This window comes from Acinonyx jubatus, chromosome B2 (genome assembly GCF_027475565.1).
Source record: "Acinonyx jubatus isolate Ajub_Pintada_27869175 chromosome B2, VMU_Ajub_asm_v1.0, whole genome shotgun sequence".
In the NCBI taxonomy this organism is placed as follows: Eukaryota; Metazoa; Chordata; class Mammalia; order Carnivora; family Felidae; genus Acinonyx; species Acinonyx jubatus.
The window spans coordinates 22,429,322-22,454,251 of NC_069385.1; the positions used below are offsets into that span (position 1 = coordinate 22,429,322).

Consider the following 24,930-nt stretch of genomic DNA (forward strand, 5'->3'; position numbering starts at 1 on the left):
GGCAAGAGGGTTAGAGTTGGAAGAAGATACAGGGACAGAGCAGATGTTGGGATGAGAGCATGCTATGCTTCTGGCTTTGGAGATGGAGAAAGGAGCCATGTGCCCAGGAACGTGAGTGGCCTCTACATACCATTTTTAAAAAGATTTTTTTCATGTTTATTTATTTATTTTTGAGATGGGGGGAGGAGCAGAGAGAAAGGGAGAGAGAGAATCCCAAGCAGGCTCCACAACATCACCGCAGAGCCTGGCGCTAGGCTCGAACCAACCAACCGTAAGATCGTGACCTGAGGTGAAATCAAGAGTCAGATGCTTAACCAACTGAGCCACCCAGGTGCCCCTACATGCCAGTTTTAAAGACAAGGAATGGATCCCCCTCCTAGAATTGTGGAAGGAATACAGCCCTGCAGACACATTTGACTTCTGACCTTCAGAACCATAAGATAAGAAATTTATGTTGCCTTAAGCCACTATGTTTGTAGCAATTTGTTACAGAAACATTAGGAAATGAATAGAGACACTCTACCCACCCAGAAGCCAGAACTGGTTCCCAGGACGGGACAGATAAACTGGATCCTTGCAATTCTGAGTAAGCCTTTAGCACTGGCCCATTTTAAATGTTTTTTTAAAATTTATTTTTACATTTATTTATTTTTGAGAGACAGAGACACAGCACAAGTGGAGGAGGGGAAGAGAGAGAATGAGGCACAGAATCTGAAGCAGTCTCCAGGCTCTAAGCTGTCAGCAGAGAACCTGAGGCAGGGCTCGAACCCACGAACCACGAGATCATGACCTGAGCCGAAGTCAGATGTTTAACCAACTGAGCCACTCACGTGCCTGATTTGTTCATTTTAGCCACTCTGACCGGTGTGAGGTGATATCTCAGTGTGGTTTTGATTTGTATTTCTCTGATGAAGAGTGACGTTGAGCATCTTTTCATGTGTCTGTTGGACATTTGGATGCCTTATTTGGAAAAGTGTCTATTCATGTCTTCTGTCCATTTCTTCACTGGATTATTTGTTTTTCGGGTGTGGAGTTTGGTGAGTTCTTTATATATTTTAGATACTAGCCCTTTATCCGTTATGTCATTTGCAAATATCTTTTCCCATTCCGTAGGTTGCAGTTTTAGTTTTATTGTTTCCTTTGCCGTGCAGAAGCTTTTTATCTTGATGAGGTCCCAATAGTTCATCTTTGCTTTTAATTCCCTTGCCTTGACTATTTTTTGAAACTATTTCCTGCCACTCCCCTTTGAAATCATGGCACTTCAGCCACATTCAGCCACGCTGTCCCTCAAATGGGTAAGACCCTCTCCCTCACACTTTTTTTTTGTTTCTTCATGTATCCGTACTTCCTCAGAGAGGCTTTCCTTGACCACCCTGTCTCTTTGAACAGCCTTTCTTCAACAGCAGCCCTCTCATGCCCCTTATACCATGTTTTGTTTTGTTTCGCAACACTTACAACTACCTTACTTATTTGCTCATTACCCAACCCCCAAAGAATGTAGGTTCTACTGTATACCTTCTCAGAGTTTATACAGTTCCTGCAACATTACGGGTGCTCAATAGAAAATTTTTAAATACATGAAAGTACTGTGGGAGGTATTGGGGTTTCTCTCTCCAGATGAAGAACATTAGCCTTAGCCTTCCTTGTCCTGCGGGTTTACTCTCTGTGTTTATATGGAGTTATAAGGAAAAAGGAGTGGCAACTTCCATTGGAAATATTAGAAAGATGCCTTTCAGTTTCTAGAGAGTTTTATTGTTGGTGAGACGGTAATATAAATAAATAGGGTGTACTGAATCATTGACATCTAAGTTCAGTATTCCGCCTACCCTTAAGACTCTAGATAGATGAATAGATACATCTAATAAATATATATAATAAATTATATACTAGTCAAATATACACTTTATGTAGCCAAATTTTTGGTTGGTATGGAATTTATGAAACTTTATCCCAAAGGCAAAATCTGTATAACGACATCTCAAAATGCTATGAGAAATGGGTAGACTATAAATCTGACTCAAATTCAGTAACTTGTTATAAGACCTGAGCTATTGCAGAAGATTAACTAATGCTTATGACTGAGAAGATACCCACAAGTTCATATTCTAACCAATTTAACAGTTGCATATAATAGCTATAATAAACATGAAATAATATAAGATTGGTTTTTGACCAATTGGGCCATAATTTACAGAACCAAATGAATACTGTCTGCCTAAAATCAGTCCTTTGTGAGGTATTTCACTCACTGCTCAAAACATTTTTATAAGTTCTTTTGTTTGGAATTGCCATCAAAGATGGGGGAAGGAAGATATATAAATGGCCAAGAAGCACAAGAGGAAAGCTCACCATCATTAGTCATAAGGGAAATACAAATAAGAACCCCAATAAGATAAAACTTCGTATCCACTGGGATGGCTACTATTTAAAAAACAGAAAGTAACAAGTGTTGGTGAGGATGTGCACAAATTGGAATCCTCATATATTGCTGGTGGGAATGTAAAATGGTGCAGTTACTGTGGAAAACGGCTTGGCAGTTTTTCAAAAAGTTGGAGTAATAACATATGACCCAGCAATTCTACTTCTAGGTATATGCACCAAAGAAGGAAAACAGGTACTCAAACAAATACATGTACATGTGCTCATAGTAGCACTATTCACAACAGCTAACTGGTGGAAACAACCCAGATACCAGTGGATGAATGGATGAACAAAATGTGGTATGTCCATACAATGGAATATTATTCAGCCATAAAAAGACATGAAGTACTAACACATGCTACAATGTGGATGAATCTCAAAAACATTATACTAAGTAAAAGAAGTCAGAAACAAAAGGTCATATATTGCATGATTCCATTTATGTGAAATATTCAGAATGGGTAAATCCATAGAGACAGAAAGCAGATTGGTATTTGCAGGGGGGGGGGGGTAAGGGGGTGGAGATAGGGAATGACTGCATAATGGGTGTGCAGAGTTTTCTTTTGGGTTATGAAAACATTTTGGAACTGGACAGAGGTGGTCATTGTAAAACATTGCAAATGTATTAAATCCCACTGAATTGTACACTTTAAAATGGCTCGTTTTCTGTGAATTTCACCTCAACAAAAAAGGACGTCTTTTTTAAAAGTTGAAGAAAGACTGTCTTGACTTCTCCACGGCATCTACATAGTGGCACAGCATACCGCCCGTGGTTAGGTGCTCGATAAATATTTATGAAACTGAATGGTGGAAAATATTCATGTCCTGCAAGTAAATTTATTTTTGGGAATTAGTCAAGATCATTCTAGGCCAAGTCAGCTGAATGAGATGGGTTATCAAACGGAGTGTAACCACAAAGTAAAAGACTGCTGTCAGAAGAAACTCACATTTCCCTCCACCCAGCAAACCAGGAGTGAACCTGGTCTTCAAACACTCCAGACTAAATGTCACCTCTTCTTGGAGCTTCCCCTACCTTGCCAAGCACAGCTTACCTCCTGGGCCTCCCACCTTAAATGGTTCCTAGCTACCTAGGCACGTCCAGTTCTATAACTTCTCTGTCTCCTCGTACCAGGGTAGGCTCGAAGGAAAGCCATGGCTCTAATTTATTGACATACACTTAACAAGAAGCACCATGTTGGCAGAGAGAAGGCTTCACAAATGTTTGTCCAATGACAGAATGAATGAACTAATGAAAAACTGAATGAATAAAGTTTTGTTCTGGCTTGTGAACTGGCTCCAAAGACAATTCTAAAATTAGGATCCCAAATTTGTTTTCAGTAATACCAACATGCCGAAATGAATGCGATTCTTGAAGGAAAGTCTCTTTGGTTGTTTAAATTCTAACGTCTTTGCTAAAACCCATCCTGTCCTTCGTTCATTGACACGCCTTATACATTCTCCCTGGGATATCTGGGGTACATAGCAGTCAGACAGATGCTGTTAAGACCAAAGCTTTTTAGAATGAAGGTGCTAACTTGCTCTCTATAAGGGTGAACAACGGGTCTTTGTCATTAAGGAAGAAATGTTTTAATATTTTTGTAATCAAGCTGCCACCACAATTCTGGCAGCCTTTCCTTATCTCATGGGAACATCCTCTGATAACAATGTAGTTTTGTGCTAAATTTCAAACAAATCTGGGCCACTGCAGGTTTGTTGGGGGTGGGGACAGTCATGTAATTATGTGCCTTCATTCTGTTGCCACACAAAACAAGATGAAATTCTTAGCATTTTTCTTTGACCTGGGACCACTTCTTGAAACTTGAAACAGCATGAAACTTAAAGGATTTCGGCAGACTGAAATCAGGAAAAATAGTGTTCACCTGAAACTACACCAAACTAATAAAAGAAGATTTTAACTGTTTTTTTTTAATGTTTATTTATTTTTGAGAGAGAGAGAGAGAGAGGGCAAGCAGGGGAGGGGCAGAGAGAGAGAGAGAGAGAGAGAGAGAGAATCCAAAGCAGGCTCCAGGCTCTAAGCTGTCAGCACAGAGCCTGATGTGGGGCTTGAACCCAGGAACTGTGAGATCATGACCTGAGCTGAAGTGAGACGCTTAACTGACTGAGTCACCCAGGAGCCCCAATAAAAGAAGATTTTAAAAAGCTATGCTTACGGATCTCAGATGGCCAATCAGTGGGATGAAATTCGCATTACCCAGAATAGTATGCCATCAACCCTCTCAGTCACTCTGCTTTACCTTTCTTCATGTGCCTTCTCGCTACCTGGCCTTATGTCAGGTAGTTGTTTATCTGTTTATTTTCTGTTGGTCCCAATAGAATGGAAACCCCATGGTAGCACGACTTGCTACGTTCTCTGTTCTCTGTGTTCTCTGCAGCTAGACGAGAGCTTAACACTGTAGGTACTCCATTCGTATTTATTCACTATGTCTTTCATCTAAGTTATATTAAAAAATTGTGCTCATTAAAGGAAAGAAGAAAGAGGTATTTCGACGTAATTGAAAACGATTAGCTTCACCCACTGACTTTTAACAGTTGCAAAACTTGCACCCTCACCGGTGGAACTAAATCTACTGGAGGCACATTGGTATGACACACAGGAAGACGAAACAATATCTCCTCGCCCAAGGTGAAGTAGAAACCAACACGTAGCACAGACTGATCTGACAAGGTATCAAATATTATTTGAACAAATGGTCTAGGTGGCAGTCACCAACTAAAACTGTGGTATCTCTCAAAGTAAACACAATTCTGGCACAGAAAATAGCCCATCTTATTGTATATATGTGACCATGTTTTTAAAAATATTTTTAAGTGTTTATTTTTGAGAGAGAGAGAGAGAGAGAAAGAGAGAATAAGCAGGGGAGGGGCAGAGAGAGAGGGAGACAGAAGATCTGAAGCAGGCATTGTACTGACAACAGAGAGCCCGACATGGGGGTTGAACCCACGACCATGAGACCATGACCTGAGCCAGTCAGATGCTTAACCGACTGAGCCACCCATGTGCCCCAATGTGACCATATTTTTTAACATGGGACAAATAATGCACTCAGCATATATTCATAACACAAGATTGAGGTATTAGTCCTAGATTTGCTCCGCCCTGTTTCTTGACTCCTGCTTCATTATAGTTGTTTCAGCTCTTGACTGTGGTTTTCAGCTCATTCCCACCACTCTTCTTCCAGTCTTAGACTCAAGGACAAACAGCTTCGCCTCCTGGGCTGCACCTGAACACATCCTCTGCTCCGCTTCTCTTCGGAAGCTCCTCACCTGGTTCAGTATAACCCCATGGCCCTACCTTCTGACCTGGAGCCCCTCAGGGCCAGGGTCCTCACCCAACAGACACACGGTACTTACCCATCTAAACAAACCACATACCATGAAAAGAAGCTGCTTCCTCCAACATTAAAAATGACTGGAGATACATTCCCAAATTGCTGATTTTACTCACAAACTTCAAGTCTACTTTCAACAGAGAAGATAGAAGACAATCCAGTTAAAGTGTTCTCATTGTGGTAATACTGTATGTAAGTTAATCACTATGAGTCCTGGTCATAAGAATTAACAACCTAGCACAAGTTCAGTAATAGTGTGTGTTGGGGCAGGGTGGGGAATGGGCGGGGAAGCATCCCAAGTTACTGTGGGGTTGGGACCCATGTCATTAGCATCTGAAGTGCACCCAGGGGACGCCTGGGTGGCTCAGTCAGTTAAGCTTCTGACTTCTGCTCAGGTCATGATCTCCCGGTTCGTGGGTTCGAGCCCTGCACGGGACTGCTGTGCTGACAGCTGGGAGCCTGGAGCCTGCTTCAGATTCTATCTCTCCCTCTCCCACTCATACTCTCTCTCTCTCTCTCTCTAAAATAAAATAAAGCATTAAAAAAAATGAAGTGCACCCAGGATATAGTGTGTCCTATGTGCTAATGCAGGGTATGTGCTGCTTTCCAGGTAATGGATTAAAACATAATTATTGGCTTTTAGACATTTCTAAAAGCAGTACATACTTATTGTGAAAACAAAAACAAAAACAAAAACCCACAAAAGCAAACAAACAAACAAAAACAAATAGAAAAGTATGAAATAAAATACAAAATTCCCTCTTCCATTTTCCAGGGATTAAGATCTGCTAACAGCTTGGGATATAACTCCCCTCAGACGTTGTTCTTGCCACACAAACCGATTTGATAAATACAAACAAGCTTTACATGCCATAATCACATTAACTTATTTTCAACAATAGTTCAGAGTTATTTCCTTCTCATTTGGGTATTATTACTAAGTGTTTTCCCCCCTCCACATTTTAAGACCAAGGAATAATTTGGGGCACCTGTGTGGTTCAGTCGGTTAAGCATCTGACTTTGGCTCAGGTCATGATCTCACAGCTCGTGGGTTCGAGCCTCGTGTTGGGCTCTGTGCTGACAGCTTGGAGCCTGGAACCTGCTTTGGATTCTGTGTCTCCCTCTCTCTGCCCCTCCCCTGATCACACTCTGTCTCTGTCTCTCTCTCTCAAAAATAAACGTTAAAAATTTTTTTGTTTAATTGTTAGACTGATCCCTTTTCTGGATTGAAGCCTGGCTCCTATGTACTCTGCACTTATGACCAAATTTCAAGTGCCTCATTTCTTTAGTATAATCAAATCCTCCTTGAGAAAAAAAAAATTTCTTCTAGATATATGGTACTTCCTTCTTCATGAGATATAAAGTTCAACACACTTGTTACTATAATTATTACATGTTCTATCTTCCCCTGCAAGGAATCCCTACAAAAATATACATTTAAAAATTCTAAATTCGGGGCACCTGGGTGGCTCAGTCGGGTAAGGGTCCAACTCCTGGTTTCAGCTCCGGCCATGATCTCCCAGTTTGTGGGTTCGAGCCCCATGTTGGGCTCTGCAGCTGGCAGAGCAGAGCTTGCTTGGGATTCTCTCTCTTCCTCTCTCTCTCTCTCTCTCTCTCTCTCTCTCTCTCTCTCTTTCTGCCCCTCCCCCACTTGCACTGTCTCTGTCTCTCTCAAAATAAATGAATAAACTTAGAAAAATAAAATACAACAAAATTCAAAATTTGATTTAATGACGATCAAACAGAAAAAAAAAAGTGAGATTCCCAAGAACTCTTTATGGAGGTTTCAGGACTTTATCAACATCACCAAGCAGGCAGCTGTGTTTTGCATTTTTGTATCCAACTGCATTTCCTTCAAACCCTCTTTTTCTCCTTAAGCTTTTCAAAAGGTGTATGAGGAGAATGTACAAACGCAGCATGAACATTTTACAGCTTGGCCACAATGGTCCCAGAAGCGAGTCAGCCAGGATGGAGATTTTGTTTTTTTAAGTTTATTTATTTAGAGAGAGAGAGAGAGAACAGAGTGAGGGAGGGGCAGAGAGAGTGAGAGAGGGACAGAGGGAGAGAATCCCAAGCAGGCTCTGCACTGTCAGCGCAGAACCCGAACCCACAAACCCTGAGATCATGACCTGAGCAGAAACCAAGAGTTGGGTGCCTAACCCACTGAGCCCCCCAGGCGTCCTCGCCAGGATGGATGTGGTACCTACTGTGTGCCACATAGTGTGTGAGGCCTTAAGGTTACGTTGCCCTTGGGCAGGTCCCTGGCGGATGGGGGGAGCTCAGGGAGTGACTAACCCTGCACTGGGGTGCAGAGGGATGTCCACACGGTGATGGCTGAGCCACGTCCTGAGAGACAAACAGGAATTCTGCACGTGAAGAGTGGGGTTGGACTAGAGGGCGAGAAAAGCATGTAGCAAGTAGAACACACATAGGAGCACATAGCGCTGGGTATGCGATGAAGCATCTGGGACGATGGGGCCAGGCTGTTTGGCTGAGGCAGAAGGGGGGCCCTGCACACAAGATCTTGACCTTTCCTTTTATCCTCAGGGCACGGGCAGGACTACTGATGATTCAGTCCAGAACTAGCAGATAGAATGAGCTGCCACTTAGTCCCAAGTAAACGTAAAAAACCCCTGACCTCCGGCTTGTACACATGAATCGCTGGAAAATGACTCAGGCCCTCACTGGGGTCACTATGACCGTGGACACAAGAATGACAATCTTGATTCTCTGGTTTCCCAGACCAGAGGAGGGCAGAAACAGCGCACGTAAGCTTTTTCGTATCCATATGGTGTGACAGGGCGTTAACTAAACCTACTTGGGGGGATCATTTCACAATATACGGAAGTCAAGTCGTTACGCGGCAGACCTTAGGTACACAGGGCTGCGCGTCAGTTACATCGCAATCGGACTGAAGGAAAAGAAGCAACACGTGGAAGGGGAGGGAAATGGGAGCTGCCAGAAGCCAGTGCAGTGACCACAGCCTAAAGGGACAGCTGAGGTTGGAAGGCACAGACAAGAATTCGAGGCGGGGGTGGGGGCAGGGGTGGGGGGGAGTCGGGGCAGGCTGAGGGGGGTGGGCCTCACGACCACCGGAGGGGTAGCTGTCAGGATTAAATTAGTTAATGTTTGTAACAACTTCAAATTCACGTAAGAGTGAGACCAGTTTGTTGTGACGCTCTACATCTGTTGGAGCCGAGTGTTAATCAACCCAGACTTGGATGAGGCGAGTGGGGCCCGTGAGTAAGCCCAGGGCCCCATGCCAACAAGTGGAAGGGACTCAGCCGGGAACGTATCTTCCTTTTTCTGCCTCTGCGTCTAGTTTCCCTGCAGTTTTCCAAACGGTAGAGTATATTCGATTTCAGAAGGCAGGGAACTGTGACTAAATAGAAGCAAGAGTTGCAATTTCAGAATGATTCTCACACAAAATATAAAGTGACACGTTGGGAGTGGCCGGGTGAGTGTCCTGACGGCTGCTGGCCGCCGGGGCCAGTCCAGGGTAAGGCGCTGAACTGTGTGACAACCTGCCCTTCTGTGCCAAAGGGGCCTGAGAGGGCTCGTGGTGTCCCTCCCTGGTCTCCTGAGTTTTCTTTGTTGCCAACTCACCCCAGGTCGAATAAACCAGAATAAAATTTGCACAGTCCTCCCAACATCTTCTGTCAACCTGATTCATAAGCTAGCATCTACCTTGGTCTGTCTGTCTAATTTGCCCAAATGCCCTGTCCGATACTCCAGTCCCTACGTTGGGACTGGACCTTCACACTCAGTCTCTGCAGAAAATGCCAGGGCGTCCCTAATCCTCCTACTCTTGTCCCTTCCCTGGGGATTGTACTGTCCCTCCATCAGCTCCCCCCTGCCATATAAACATATGTCCTTTGTACACTTGGTCCCCCAATTAATGAGCCTCAACTGGAATTTCCAGTTGATTTCCAGTCCCTGATCAGCTGATTGCATATCCTAGTACAGACTGCTTCAAGATAATGGATTGGGACAGTTGTGTTTCGTGGACACTGTGACCAAAGCCATTTGGCGGTCCTCCCCAGAGATAGCCTTTGTGGCCAGAACAAATATAACGCATTCCCTTGAAAAACAATCTTGCATGCAACCCAAAGGGTAAATTGTGTTTGGCTTTCCTTCTGTGTAAAAGTCAATGGGAATCAGATTTGGCATGGCCCACGCCTCAAGAGTTGGCAAATGGCCAACTTTTATTGCTTTTATATGTCAATGCAACATTCTCCATGTGCAGTTAAGCTGTGCATGGAGCTACTCTCTGAAAATAAATAAATAAGTCCACTTTTTCTTTTTTTTTGCCTTAGTTTCCTATCTGTAAAAGCAGAACTGATCATTTCAAATGTTTACATAATTCACTGGCAAACTGTGAGAAATGAACTATATTTGTAAGCATTTTTGAAGGTGAAAGGGATATTATTGAAGTATGTATGGCATTCTAAAAAAATAAATCACTTATCTCTAGTCCTATATTTAAAACATAGTTTTGTGGACCTTGATTTTGTTTTAAAATAACCCAGGCACCCAAAAGTACATTAGAAGTTTTTATAGTTTTGAGGCTTCATGAAAACCTTCTCCGGGATTGCTGGGGACAAAGCCCATGTCTGTTAGTATAAGAGACACCTTTGTTTATAGAACCTTAGGGTTGTGACAAAAACTGACACAAGCCAGGAAATGTAAAAGTTAACGGTGGTACTTTGTGCGAAAGGTATGCTACGGGGCTGCTGGTTTTCCACAAAGTCTGGATTTTAAGGACAAAGTTGGCTTTAATTTCCAACTCTCTGGCTTTTTTCAACAAGAGTCATAGTCATACAGCTATTTAAACAAATGTCTTTGAACTTCCTTAACTTAAAGAAGTGACCCTTAGGTTAATGAATGTTGTAAAATGCTTATTGTTTGAGCAAATGAGTTGGTTCCACCTACTGATGTCTGCTCTCTAAGTGCCACAGAAAGGCAGGAAGACTAACGTCTCACACAAGAAACCCAAGATATTTTCACTCTTACCCCATGCTGACTATTCTCTGAGGTCAAGAATGGCCACCTTTCCTTTGATCCCCTTATGTAAAAAAGGGATGGCTGCCAAATTTCCCTGACTGAGCAAGTAACACCCAAGTACATGAAATGCAAACAGAGGCCTCCAGCAGGTGATAAATTAAAGGCAAGTTGGGTGGATGAAGTTTTAAGCCGGTCCTGGTCAATGCTCTGGAACCTACGTGGATGCCTCTCCACAGGAAGTGGATGAAGGGAATACAGAACTTGCCACCACACCACACAACAGTCCCACCAAGAGACGCTTCGCTTACAGGTCAAGGAGGGCCTCCAGTAGGATAGACAGAACATTTTTGTATATGACACGAGATCTTTGTGGTTCTAATAATAATGTACTTTCACAACAATCAGTTCTCTTAGTAACACATAGTAAAGCAAAGGAAACCTGCTTTGTCTGAGCAACTTCATTGTATCTCCCTCAGAACGACTGGGTCTTAACAGGGGTGTGCAGGGAATCATCTGGGAAACTTTTTTTTTTTTTTTTTTTTTTTTTAGTTCTGCTATCCCTCTTTCCCCATGGGAGATTCTGAATTAGGAGGTGTAATGTGGGGCTGGGATGGTGATTGATAGATACATACATGCATAAATGTATAGGAAGAAAGACAGATGATAGATAGATAGATAGATAGATAGATAGATAGATAGTAAATGGTACATTTTAATTCTAAAGTGATTTTGATGGGTTCTACTGCTCTCTTAAGTGATATATGGCCACATCATTCAACTGCCAATAAAAATTAATTCATACTTAAAAAAATTTTTGTAACATTTATTTATTTTTGAAAGACAGAGAGAGACAGAGCACTAGTTGGGGCAGGGGATTGGAGACAGAGAGAGAGGGACACCGGAATCCAAAGCAGGCTCCAGGCTCTGAGTTGTCAGCACAGAGCCCAACACAGGGCGAGCCACCTAGGCAGCCCAATTCATACTTTTTTTTTTTTTAATGTTCTTATTTACTTTTGAGATAGAGCATGAGCAGGGGCGATACGGGGGCGGGGGGGTGGCCAGAGGATCTGAAGTAGGCTCCACACTGACAGCAGAGGGCCTAATTCATACTTTCTACATAATGAGAACACAATAAAAGATACACCTCGGGCTTTATTTCAGCCAGTTTATTCGTTTGCCCTCTTACTGAAAATGTATCCTCTGTCAGGTGCTGCGTGAGGTCATGAGTTCACAAAGAAGACGTGGCCCTGTCTTAAGGAGCATGTGGCCCTAGTCAAACAGGCAGACAGATAAAATAACACTACGGTTTACCTGATACGTGCTGTCATTGTGTAGGAGAGTGTTCTGTGGGAGTCGAGGGAAGAGAACACTAATTCTATCCAGAATGACAGAAGATTCCACAGATGAGGGGACACTTGGGCGGGGTCTTACTCAAAGAGGAGGCTTTTCAAGGTGGTGACAGGGGAAGAAGAGAAGCCAGAGCCTTCCACAGAGAAGGATCAGAGCGTTTGAATTGTGGGTGTTTCTAGAGTGTCTGGAGAAGTTCAGAAGGGCCAGTGCACCGGATGTGTGAGTAGGGGGATGAGAAGGGCAGTTAGGGTGGGGACATGAGGAGGATGTGTGCAGGGGAGATGGTACTGGCAAACCAAGAAGGGGGCTGGACCCTTGGAAGTCCCCTTTGTCATTCCGAGGGAGGGGGGAGGCTCCACCCAGTACTTGATGTTTTGTTTGTGAAAACATTTAGAGTTAAAAACCCTGTCACTTTTTCAAGTGATCCTCACACAGCCACATGACACAGTTAAGTGAAATATTGCAAAAGATGGCTTTATTGAGTGTTAGTGTTTCCATTAAAAGGTACGCATTAAGCCTAGGGTAAAAAGCACCATCTATTAACCAAAATATTCAGAAAACCAGCTTATCAAACCCTCCCTTTGCTTTAATATTTAAGATCAGCTCAAAATGATCTTAAACTCATTCTGAGGGGTGTGTGTGTGTGTGTGTGTGCGCGCGCGCGTGTTTGGAGGGGAGAAGTATAAGGTGGAACAGGACCTATTTCTCTATCACTAAAAAGCAGGACGCCCGTGGTGAGTCACATGATATCGCAAATATAGCATCGGTGTCTAATAGTGGCTCTGACCCAGCCAGTCGGCACAGATACGCAGTTAGTGATGATTAAATCACAGCAGTGCTATTTGGGGTCTAATAATGTACCTCTTTTGTTATATAAAACTTGACAAGGGATGTTTAACATCTCTTATTAGTGAAAACTCACACGTAAACGCTCGCTAGAAATAGTTTCTGCCACTATAGTGAATCTTCACTCAATATTTAATTTCCTTGGGAGACACTGGAGGAGACAACAACCTTCCTGATTAGGAAGTAGGTGATTAAGTCTCTCCAGAACGGCCAGATCATTCTCCAAAAGGTTGTATCACAGCAAGCCTGGATTCCGTCTGCCTTATTAGTATCCTGATATGTCATCCAGAAGCATGCTTTTGCCTCTGCTTTTTTCTTTCAGCTGCATCCTTGGAGGTTTCATTCACTCTCAGAGCAGAGAAGTCCCCAGCACAAATCCTCAGCTAGACTGACCTACTCAGGGAGAGGGAGAGGGGAGGGGTCAGGGAGAGACGGAAGGGAAGGGGGGGGGAGTGGGAGAGGGAGGGGGAAAGAGGAGGGAAAAGGAGGGGAGAAGAGCTGGCTTCCTACTCCTACTAGGTAGGTATTGTTGTGGATCTGTAATAGTGGTTCTCACCCCCATTTTCCATTCGAATATTCTGGGGAACTTGCCAGCAAACACCAGTGTCCTGACCCCACTCTGGGGACTCTGATCTAATTCGTCCAGGGGCAGGCCCAGAGATTGGTATATTTTAAAAGCTCTCCAGGTGATTCTAACAGGTGGCCAAATTTGAGAACAAGCACTCTAACTCTTTGGAGGACACAACAGATGGGTCTGATGTGCCAAATGGCCTCAAGATGCCTACAATTTGGTTGGGGGGGAAAAAAAACAACCCTCAAGTGGAGAGTAATCTCACATAGACTACCATTAAGTACAAAACTGTGTGGTGAGTTCTATTAGTGCCCTGAGAAAAGACAGGGCTCTAAGACCAGTCTGGAAGACATCACGAGGATGGCGGGGATGGCGTGTGTGCCGGGCCTTGAAACAGGGCTGAGATTTCATTAAGTTCCCTCTTCCCATCCCCACTGCCACCACCCCAACCAAGCGCCTTCTAAGAGGATTTCATTCTTGGGAGCCTCCATCTTGCCTCTCTTCTCTCCATTCTTCTCATTTTTATGCCTTGAAATCCTCAGTCCTACCATGCCATTCCTCTGCTTAAAACCCTTCAAAGGCTCCCGAGAGCTTGTGGAACTATGTCAAATCTCAGACACTCCATGATTGGCCTGGTGCTCTTTCTCATTACCACCCCTAGCAAGATGGCCTTGCCTTTGTTCCTCAAATGTCCCGATTCCTTTCTTGCCTCGGCGCTTCTGTATCTGCCAGTCACTCTGCTTGGACACTTGTTCCCTGGCTGTCAAGGGACAGATTCCTTTTCACTCCTTAGGTCTTGGGTCACGTGTCATCTTCTCAGGGAGGCTGTCCTTGACCAGCCAGTGGAGAGCAGCCCCTCCACCCCAACTTCATTCTCTATGCATGTACCAGTTTATGAACTTAACAGCACTAATCACAACCCAAGTATCTCATCTATTCATTATTAACTTTTGCTTTCTCTGCTAGAACAAACTTCTATAACAAGCTCTGTCTCGTTCCCTGGTATCCATGTTAATGAGCACAGTGCCTGGTACAGAGTTGGTGATAAAGAAATAGCTGGATTTATGGGGGCGCCTAGGTGACTCTGTCAGTTAAACGTCCGGCTTCGAATCAGGTCATGATCTCGCAGTTCATGGGTTTCGCGGAGCCTGGAGCCTGCTTCAGATTCTGTGTCTCCCTCTCTCTCTGCCCCTCCCCCACTCGTGCTCTGTACTCTATCTGTCTCTCAAAACTAAATAATAAAAAAATGTTAAAGAAAATCTTTAAGTAAAAAATTTAAAAAAGAATGATTATAAGTATTAATGATATAACACATGTAAATACTTAAGTATTTACATAATAGGCATTCAAAAAAGGTAAGTATTCTTCCTTTCAAGATATTTATTTATTTATTTATTGAGAGAGACAGAGAGAGCATGCTCACAAGAAGGGGAGGAGCAGGAGAGGAAGAGAATCTTAATCTTGAGCAGGCTACATGCCCAGTGTGGAGTCCAATGTGGGGCTTGACCTGGTGACCATGAGATCACGATTTGAGTCGGAATCAAGAGTCGGATGCCTAACCAAATGAGCCACCCAGGTGTCCCTCAAGACATTTAATATTTAGTTAAATATGATTTGCCTTGGTTATATATGTTCTTGATGCCTGATGTATAAAACAGAACTTTGAAGTTAACTTTTTCCATATAAAAATCTCCTAACATCCATTTTTAATATATAAAATGTTAGTTTGGATGAATAAAATTTGCACATTATTCCTAATTTCATAGATGTAATTGGATTACGAGGCTAAGTGTAGCTTCCTTTCCTTCTTTTCTGCATCTGATGGTGATGCTAATTTGCAATGAAATGCCCCAAAGCCTAGAAACAAGGAAGGAGAAATCCTGGACAGAGATGACACAGACATTTAATTTCAAAATAATCAAGCTTTGATATTTTTACAAGTGAATAGTGTGCTAGTTCCCCAAAATGACTTATATATGAGAAAACAAAGAAGAATTCAGGAGTGGAAGAATAAGGCAAAAATGAAAAGCAAAAATGAAAATGAAGAGATTTTAAGTGGTTCCCAAATTTGAGTTATACACCTGTTACTAGGCATCCCCTTGGGGCCTGTGGTTAGTATGAGTGGGAAATGCTACAATTTATATTCCATCTTGGGAATTCACAACAAATATTAGCACAGGCAAGGAATTATGTGCTAATTCTATGAGCATGTTAAGAAATCTGTTTAACAGTGTTAAACTCAGCAATTCCCCAAATTGCCTGGATACTTAATTCTCTCTCTCTCTCTCTCTCTCTCTCTCTCTCTCTCTCTCTCTCTGTGTGTGTGTGTGTGTGTGTGTGTGTGTGTGTGTGAAAAGGGACTGAGACTTAATTAATATCCTATGGCATTAATGTGCAATGGCATATAATTTAGAAAATGTTGGGTTACTGATTTCTCTTCTCTGCCACAAAAATGCTTTCTTGTTGTTTCTCCATAGTTTTTCCAATGCTCTTCTTGACCCAAGCAAGCCATTTGACAAGAATTCCTATTTTATCTTATGGATATTGAAAAATGCATTTTGCCTTTGGAATGATGAGTGGTTGCAAAGAAAAAAAGAAGACACTCAGACCTAGGGTGCTTGGGTGGCTCAGTCAGTTGAGCATCTGGCTTCGGCTCAGGTCATGATCTCACAGTTCCTGAGTTCGAGCCCCACCTCGGGCTCTATGCTGACAGCTCAGAGCCTGGAGCCTGCTACGGATTCTGTGTCTCCCTCTCTCTCTGCCTCTCCCCCAGTTGCACTCTGTGTCTCTTTCTCTCAAAAATGAATAAACATAAAAAAAAAACAACCCACTCACAACTAATTCTAATGATGGGGTGGTGAGGGGACAAAAATCCAAAACTTTGTTTTAGAAACGATGACTTTGTCTTCCTTCTCCACGCTCTTAAGCCAAGACTGTTGGTTTACTCCCAGGAGGTCAAAGTTAATCCAAAATTAGAGTAAAAACTCGGAATCAGACCTATAAATACAGAGAATAAACCAATGGTTGCTAGAAGGTAGGGGGTAGGGGAGGGGCAAATGGGTGGAGGGGAGTAGGAGACATAGGCTTCTAGTTATGAACTGAATAAATCACGGGAATAAAAGGTACAACATAGGGAATATAGTCAATTATACTGTAGTAGCAATGTATGGGGACAGATGGTAACTGCACTGTGGTGAACGCAGAGTGATGAATAAACTTGTGGAATCACTATGTTGTACACCTGAAACTAATGTATTATTAAGTGTCAACTATATTCAAACAAAAAAATCTAAGAAAATTTAGTGCCACTTCTTGGGACTTTAATGTACATTTTATGTACATGAACCTGTATTTCCTTTGACGTTTTTGTTTTAAAGGACACTGATTTCTATAATAATAATAGCACTTTGAAAATAGACATTCCAAAAAAGCAGATTCTTTATTAAATCTTAAGCTATCCCTGAGAAAAATATCTTCATATGAATCTAAGGTGCTCTTAGACTCACTTATAGTTCACCTATTTGATGAACTATAAAATGCTACAACAGCACAATGGACTTCACAATAAACTCAAAGAAAAATACTGTAATTATCTGCTTTAGAGTGAATAAAATATTCAATAATTATTTTTAGGATGTAAGAGGCATTTCAGAAAATAAGAATCAATTCCTTTTTTTAATTAAAAAGAAAAGCTATTCTAAATTTTTATTAAGTTTGTTAGAAGAGCTAGCAACATTTCCCTACATTGAAGCTTTTAATCCCAACCAAAAAAATGCATACCCAAGTACACATATAAAATGCAATATATGCATGTAAATGTATGCATTTGTATGTATATATAACATTATTATATTTCTAAAACATTGCAGTTGACAAAATTATAGCTACTAAGACCAAGATATCATGAAAGTAGGGGATTAGAGGGAACAAATTTAAATTGCACCAAATATAGTTTTCAAACATAGTCAAATGTCCTAGAAAGCATTCATTTCCAAAACAAATGAATTCACACAGAAATGTTGCTCCATTAGGTAATCATTCTCCTCAGTGACTGTCTTCAGTTGTTCAGGAACTTGGCTATGGCAGCCTGAAGTAGATTTTCCTATGAAAATTTTTTGAATCAGTTTGAAATAAAATGTGTTTGTGCTTACGTTTTCTTATATAACAGCCTGGCCTTTACCAAAATGATTTCAGTGCTTAGGGGCATGTTTCTCTGGGCCTGGTCTTATCTCCATCTGTGTTGAAAGATTGTCAAGTAGCATTTGAAAGTCTCCTTTCTCTCCATCACCTATGGATCCCCCACAGGCTGGGGGGAAGGAGGCAAGGAAGCATTAGTTGCTGTTGGGTTTCCTGAGATGAACAAAAATAAACAGATTAAAATAGAAAATATTTTAAATTGGGGAAAAAAACCAAAAAACCTTGCATTATCTCAAATCCATGGTTAATAAGGAATTTCGTGTGTGCACGTGTGCCTGTATACATGCGTGTGTGTGTGTGTGTGTGTGTGTGTGTGTGTGTGTGTGTACCTTTTAGTGGATGAAAAAGTCATCAGTGAACAACTACTAAGGCAAATGGGTAACATAGAGGTATTTCAAACTCAGCAAGTCAAAACAGAATTCATTGTTTTTCTCTTAAAACTCCTCTGGTATTTCATAGTATAGGATTATTACTATTATCTTAGATTCTCAAAGTAGAAACCTCAAAGTTCTGCTTTGACTGGTTTACTTCTCCCTGCCTCCTTATCCACTCATCATGTTCTTTTGCTGCATATCCAATGCACTCTTCAATCCTAGTCCTGATTTCACCACCCACATCAATTTCCAGCTATGTTCTTGGGACAGCCACCTGACTGGTGTCTGATTCTAACTGCCTGCCTTCCCACTCCGTCGTCACACTGCTAGCCCCATACTGCTAGAGCATATATTTATTCACAAAGCAACGTCGCTTCAATTTTTTGGTGGTTCTTTAAACAGCCACATTGGGAACTACCATATGCCGGCCATTGTACCAAAGTTTACATGTAATATCTAATTTTTCTCTTCATAACATCCTATGAGATGGATACGGTTATTGTTGGCACTTACCAATGAGAACATAAAGGCATAGGGTTTATATACCTGGTTTGTGGTTCCTGGGATGGTAGGTGGCAGTGCCATCTCAGATTATCAGATGCTCTTGATCATTCCAGTATAAACCTTTCCTCAATGTGGTTGCCAAATGACCCTCCAGTCTTTTTCACAAGGAGCTAGCAGACTGTGAATTTCTCATATTCAGTTATTGTACACCAAGGGTCAAGAGTCTTTAAGCCCCTGGGCTAGATAGAATGTAAGGTGAGGGCACGGTGGCTCTCATAGCTTCCAGATCCCTTTCCCAACTAGGGTGTCCCTCAGGACCCACAGATGGTAATGGAAGTATCTTGATCACAAGCAATGAAACATTCGCCCAACAAATGCTGCAGAACTTTTTATAATACTCTGCCCGTGTGGGATATGGAATGACATTTCACAAACAATGTTTTTCAGACATAATCACACACCACGAATCAACTTTGTAACATCTCTTTCCACGACTCATTCGACTCATTCGTGAGACCACTTGAGGAAGGGTAGGGCGAGGAGCAGTGAGGGGATACAAAGGCAGGGACAGGATAACTTGGGTCACAGCTGTCGTCACAGACTTGTTTTTATCAAGGACTATCATTTGAGTTGTTAGCAAATTTATAAGAAGAAATAGTTACATAAAAAACAGGAGAAGAAAAGGTTAGACATTGCTAAAACTGCCCTGACATATTCCACATATGCTGTTTGATAAATATTTTATTGTTATTCCAGGAAAAGCTTTTAAAGGAATACATAAGCCAGCAATTATGGGGAAGGGATGTCTCCTTCTCAGAGATAGTAGGAATGCCAAAGACAGCTCTTTGCTGCGAAGGAAAGGGTGGACAGACTCACAATGGCATGCTTGGGGAAAGGTGCACAGACGTACTGAAGGAGCCAAAGTCCTGGGGAGTAACTCTTCCTCGCGTGTGAACAACAAAAACCACACAAACATCTCCAGTGCGATGTTCTGTGTGATCTGGATAAATCAGAGACACTTGGCTTTTGTGTGTGTGTCCTCCTAGCTGTGTTTCTGCCTAACAAGTATCTGAACCCTGACACAGAAAGCTGTGCTAGAGGAAGGCCTGGCTCCTTGAAACTGATGGCTGAATGGTTAGGACGATGCCCAGCTCTAAACTGCTAGCCTCTGATAGATATTGAGGGCCTGAACCCACTGCTGACTGGAAAAACTTAGGCAGATATTCAAAGTCATTATCTTATTTAAATTAAATTGGAGACATTCCAGTGCTCCAAGCTAACTGGGTGTCTTGGTATAATGCTAAACACATTTCCAAGGGTTTTGTTTGTTTGTTTTTGTGGGTGTTTTTTTTTTTTTTTTTTTGGCTACTTATCAGTACTATCTTAAATGCCTTCCTTAGAGTCAATACAATTTATTGAAGTGTATGTGTCTGATGGATGTTTACATTTCCCTGCTATAAGAGAGGCTGTTTACGTCATCAAAAAATTACCATAAAAAGTGATCACTGACAGCCAATTGGCCATTATAAGAAGACGTTATTTCTGAAATATTCGAACAATGTAATTTAAGAGCCTGTTCTTCCACTCAAAGGTATACATGCCTAGATTGGAGATTTCACCTAAAATTCAAAATGATATGGAAACTTCTCCTTTAAAAGCCACTTGACAAAGTACACAAATATTCTTCGGTGTGTCAGGGACAGAGGTATTTTATTAATGGCATTTAAAAGCATAAACGAATGTAAGTACAAACTGAGAAAACATTTATCCCCCTAAGCTATAGTTCACCAAAAAGTAAATCATAACCCTCAGCATTTTTGAAACCTATAAAAAGGCTCCTACAGTAGCTTCTCTTCTTTTCTTAAATGGCCTTTAAATAAATATATGAGTCAGTTAAGAAGGCCATTTACTTGAATTGAAGTGATAATTCTGCCAGGACGTCAGTATAATTAATTGTGGGTAGCAGAAGTTTTAAATGAGGCTACATTAGAGATTCTAGGTTGTTTTTTTTTTTTCTCACTCTACCTCTATAATTAGAGAAGTTTTGGGTGGATCTTGAAATTGTGATTTGTCATGGAATAGCATGTCTACACGCACTTCTGACAAGCCTTACGGCATATTCTTTAATGACCACAATGGGGGGTATAATGCATAGATATATATATTGTATGCATATACAGCAATCCAGCCTCCTTCCTACTACTACTATTGCTACTCTACACATACACACTCACACTCACACACTCCCAACACACGCATACTCCCCCTCACACTTGTTCTGTTTCGTTCACAACCCTGAAATTTTCATCCCTAAGATTGCACTGTTCCAATTTACTTCAACGTCTTCCACATCAAATACAAAGTTATTTTAGTCACAGACTTTTATTCCTGGTAAACTATTTCATAAAAGAACTCAAACCACCCTGCCTTCAAAATTTCTGCTTGCCTATGCTACCTGCACCGAGGACTGAAATAACCACATTTCATAAACAAATACGCTTTCCTACAAATGGGTGGTCTTCCTGTGTAGGATGTGTTTTAAAGGGTGCATCCTGTCAGCAGAGCCGACCGTGTCTCGAGGCACTGTAAGGCATCACTAGAAAACTGACACCAGCTGAGAAACTGAACGAGTGAGTTTCAGGAGACAGAGAATCCATAACACATTTGGGAAAATTCTGCATTTCGTGTCAATAACATTGAAACGAGGGGTGTCTACCTTCTAAAAGTTCACTATGGCAAAGAAGAAAAAAGTTCTACACAAGGAATCGTTTTATGCTAATCATTTAGCTGGCATTAGAATATTCCAACAGTTATATCTGTCTAGCCGTCAAGTAAAGATATTGAAAACAAATACAGTTTTAAAAGGTACGCACATGATCGGCCACTAATGTCTATACTCCAAAATTAAAATCTCAGAGGATATTGAGACATTTTCTACATTTTCATCCTAATGGGAAGATAAAGCATAAGACACAAGAACGTGTCTGCTGGGACACTGGGCATATTGTAACGCTGAACAAAATGTTTGATTAGCTCATTAACTCCATCCACCTTTTGTCACCCCTTCCTAATAGTTTTTTCATTAGCTAGATGCATTTTTCACCCTCTGTTCAGAGCACAAAAGGATCAAACAGCACAATTCCTGCAGCCTGAGATATGCTAAATATGCTAAACGTAAAAATGCTAAATAAAATAGCAGCGCAGTCTTGGAATAGGTGAATGGGGAATTAGGATCTGCGTGCACAATCTGAACTTCAAAGCAAACACTGCTTGCCTAGTGGACAATGCAGCAGGGTTAACACATTACACATCTCCAGGTCTTCAACATTTAAGTGCAGCACAAGACCAAAAAATAAGCAAACCTTTTGCAGCAAAGGCTGCAGATCGCAAAGGAGCCCAGAGGCTATGAAGGATTCACGCTTTACCTACCGGCATTGTCCATGTCTCAGGAGTGGCGAGGCGAGTTCTGTAGCCTGGCAGCCGGGGAGCCCCAGCTCTTCTCCTGGCTAACGAAGCACCCTGCCCTTCTGCTGATTATCAGTCCTTGCTGGCACACAGAGCATACTTCATGCACTGTCTGCAGGAGACACCGCCAGGAAATTTATATCTCCAAGGATGACAAACAGCCATTAGCTCCATTACAGGCTGATTAAGAGAGACTGAGCCTATCAAGTGGATACTTGAATCCACTGGGGTTTTCACCTCTGTTCCAAGCAAAGGCGGGGGGTGGAAATCACTGCAATGTGGAGAGTACTGCACATTTCAGAAAAGAAGTGTACATGCGATGCAGAGCACAGTGCTTTTCCAAAAGATGCCAGAGCAAACACGAACCGGAAGAGGCACAGATAATTAAAAGGTAAAAAGGGATCTTTACAACTATAATAAATTCTCCTTTCTTCGGGGCTGCTCTAAATGCGGTCCAGCCTTTATCACTGACATCACTGAATGACTGGGCAACTTTTCAATGTAGAATTTTAAAGTTTGTGGTGGTTGTTGTCCCTGTCATTGGGGTGAGCAAGGAAGAGCAGAAAAACCACCTTAAAATAAAGGCTACCTTTAATATTTCTGCACTAAATAAATGCTAAGAGGCCAAGTATTGTCATTCCATTTTGATTATGTTTTCATCATGACAAGTGTCCCTATTTCTGGTCAGAATTTCTGCCCACCTCTCCTCACAGAGAAATTCACTAACCATCACCAAGAACACTAGAAATAATTGTCAAAAAGATGTCAGGGGACTCTATTGTATGTTACAGTCCATAGCCACCTAAGTAACAGAAAGCTGGGGATCAAGAAAAATGCATTTACTAACGCAGGAATGTGCATGTCTTGTCTCTAATTTGTGCAAAGACGCACTCACCTGAAACTACCTACGATACCAAGGCATAAGGAGGGGCAGAGAGCTGAAGAAATTGTGTGCCATGCTCTGTGGCTGTTGTGACATTCGATTTTGGGGACAGCACACTCTGTTTTCTGCATTTTCTAAGATAGACTAAAAAAATTTATAGTGGCCTCATTTGACCTATGATACAAGGAATCCATACTACAGCAAGGGCCTACAGGTTTTCTAGTCGACAGGATTTCAAAAAACAGTTCATGGTGTTGTCACACCCTCAGGGTTGTTCAACTGGAAACACAATTCATTTATTTGGCATTTCTGTATGCCATTGGAATTCCTGATGACAAAATACGTGCAAATTATTTATAATCCTGTCTTCCATTTTTACAGCTTTTAAGTATTTCTGTTTTTAATGTCACTTTTGGCTTTCCTATAGATTTGAGATCCCTTCATTGTTTAAATTTTTTTTAACATTTGTTCATTGTTGAGAGATAGAGACAGACCGTGAGCGGGGGAAGGGCTGAGAGAGAGAGAGGGAGACACAGAATATGAAGCAGGTTCCCAGGCTCTGAGCTGTCAGCACAGAGCCCGACGTGGGTGGGGCTCCAACTCACAAACCGTGAGATCCTGACCTGAGCCGAAGTTGGACGCTTAACCGACTGAGCCCTCCAAGCACCCTGGAGTTCCTCCACTGTTTAAACAAAATACTCCATTTGTGAGATCAGCACTAGTACAAAAATATTTTCTTCAAAGAAAAGTTGAAGTTCTCAGGGATTTTACACTGAGATTTTATCCCCATTATTTTAAATTCCATCACACAATTGTGAGGATTATTAATTTTAAAAAAGCATTCTTCACATATTTTTTAAATGCTTGGATCCCTTAAGACTGAAATCACTGTGGCTTCCATACCTCATCCGCTTGCCCTGATTAAGACTGTCAAGCACCCAGAGTGAGTGCCATCAGGAGAAATCTAGGGCAAGCTAACTAGGAGTTAACAGGGAAGTATGAATGACAAAAGGGAGAGAAACTATTTCATGAAGTCTGGGATTTTGGGAAGGAGGAGATAAGAAGTGTCACGACCTGACAGTGCACATTGACTAATATGAATATATTTATATTAGCTCTGTACACAGTTCAAAACGTGGCTCTTGATTATTTTCATTAATACAGTCACCAAATTGTAAATGGATTGTGTGCCAAACGTTTGTTTTGTCGGTCATTTGAAAAACACTTGTTCTCATAAAACACTGATTAGGTTCCAAGGACAGGCCATTAAATGCTGCTTAACTCATGATGTGATTTCTATAATATCCATGATCTCCTACACACAATCCTAAAATCCAGAAAGTTCTGAAAATCTTAAGGTTCTTTCTTTTCTTAAAGTTGGGCCCCAAAATGCATACGTGGCACCACATGACTTGAAGTGATAGGAGGCTATTTGAAACCCTTACTTGTCTCGTTTTGAGTGAATAACAGGTTTTACAACAAGAATTTTAACGTTATAGCTCTACAAGGGATGGGCGACAAGGAAAGATGGCTAGATGTAACGAAACTAACATCGTGTCCATTAGGAGTGAGGCTATTCACAAACAGCATAAATTGCCACGGACGAATCTGCTCTGTGTCCCCCTGCATTCGCCACCAGCCCACCGCTGCCCCTCTTCCGTTCCCACCTGGCATCAGAAGATGGCAATGTACACTGTATGTTAACTAACTAAAATTTAAATTAAAAAAATAGATAAAACAAAATACATTTTAAAAAAGATGGCAAAGTAACGATGGAAAAGCACAGTGAGTGGAACACTTTCCTCAAGCTCCAGGGAGAATGCACTCCCTCCCTTGATTTAATTCAGACCTATAGTTAATATGCTCTAGTTGGGGAATGTCTGGATGTAAAATGTTTACCACGCCCTTTCTAAGTGTCCCTGAGGTGCTGTGCAGCACAGTAGTAGCATCAATGAGTCTCAAGTT

The 24,930-nt window shown here is 41.7% G+C and overlaps 1 protein-coding gene across 7 annotated transcripts in view; it reads right to left on the reverse strand.

Moving 5' to 3' along the window:
• Positions 1-24,930, reverse strand: part of PHACTR2 (phosphatase and actin regulator 2) — a 267,344-nt gene that overhangs the window by 170,455 nt on the left and 71,959 nt on the right. The window contains exon 1 of one of the 7 annotated variants that reach the window (XM_027056728.2): positions 22,047-24,568. The exons of the other annotated variants lie outside the window; for them this stretch is intronic. Within the exon in view, the coding sequence (XP_026912529.1) occupies positions 22,047-22,059 (13 nt within the window). The 5' untranslated portion in view covers positions 22,060-24,568. Of the gene's footprint in view, positions 1-22,046; positions 24,569-24,930 lie in introns of those variants that run through there. 7 annotated transcript variants of the gene reach the window in all.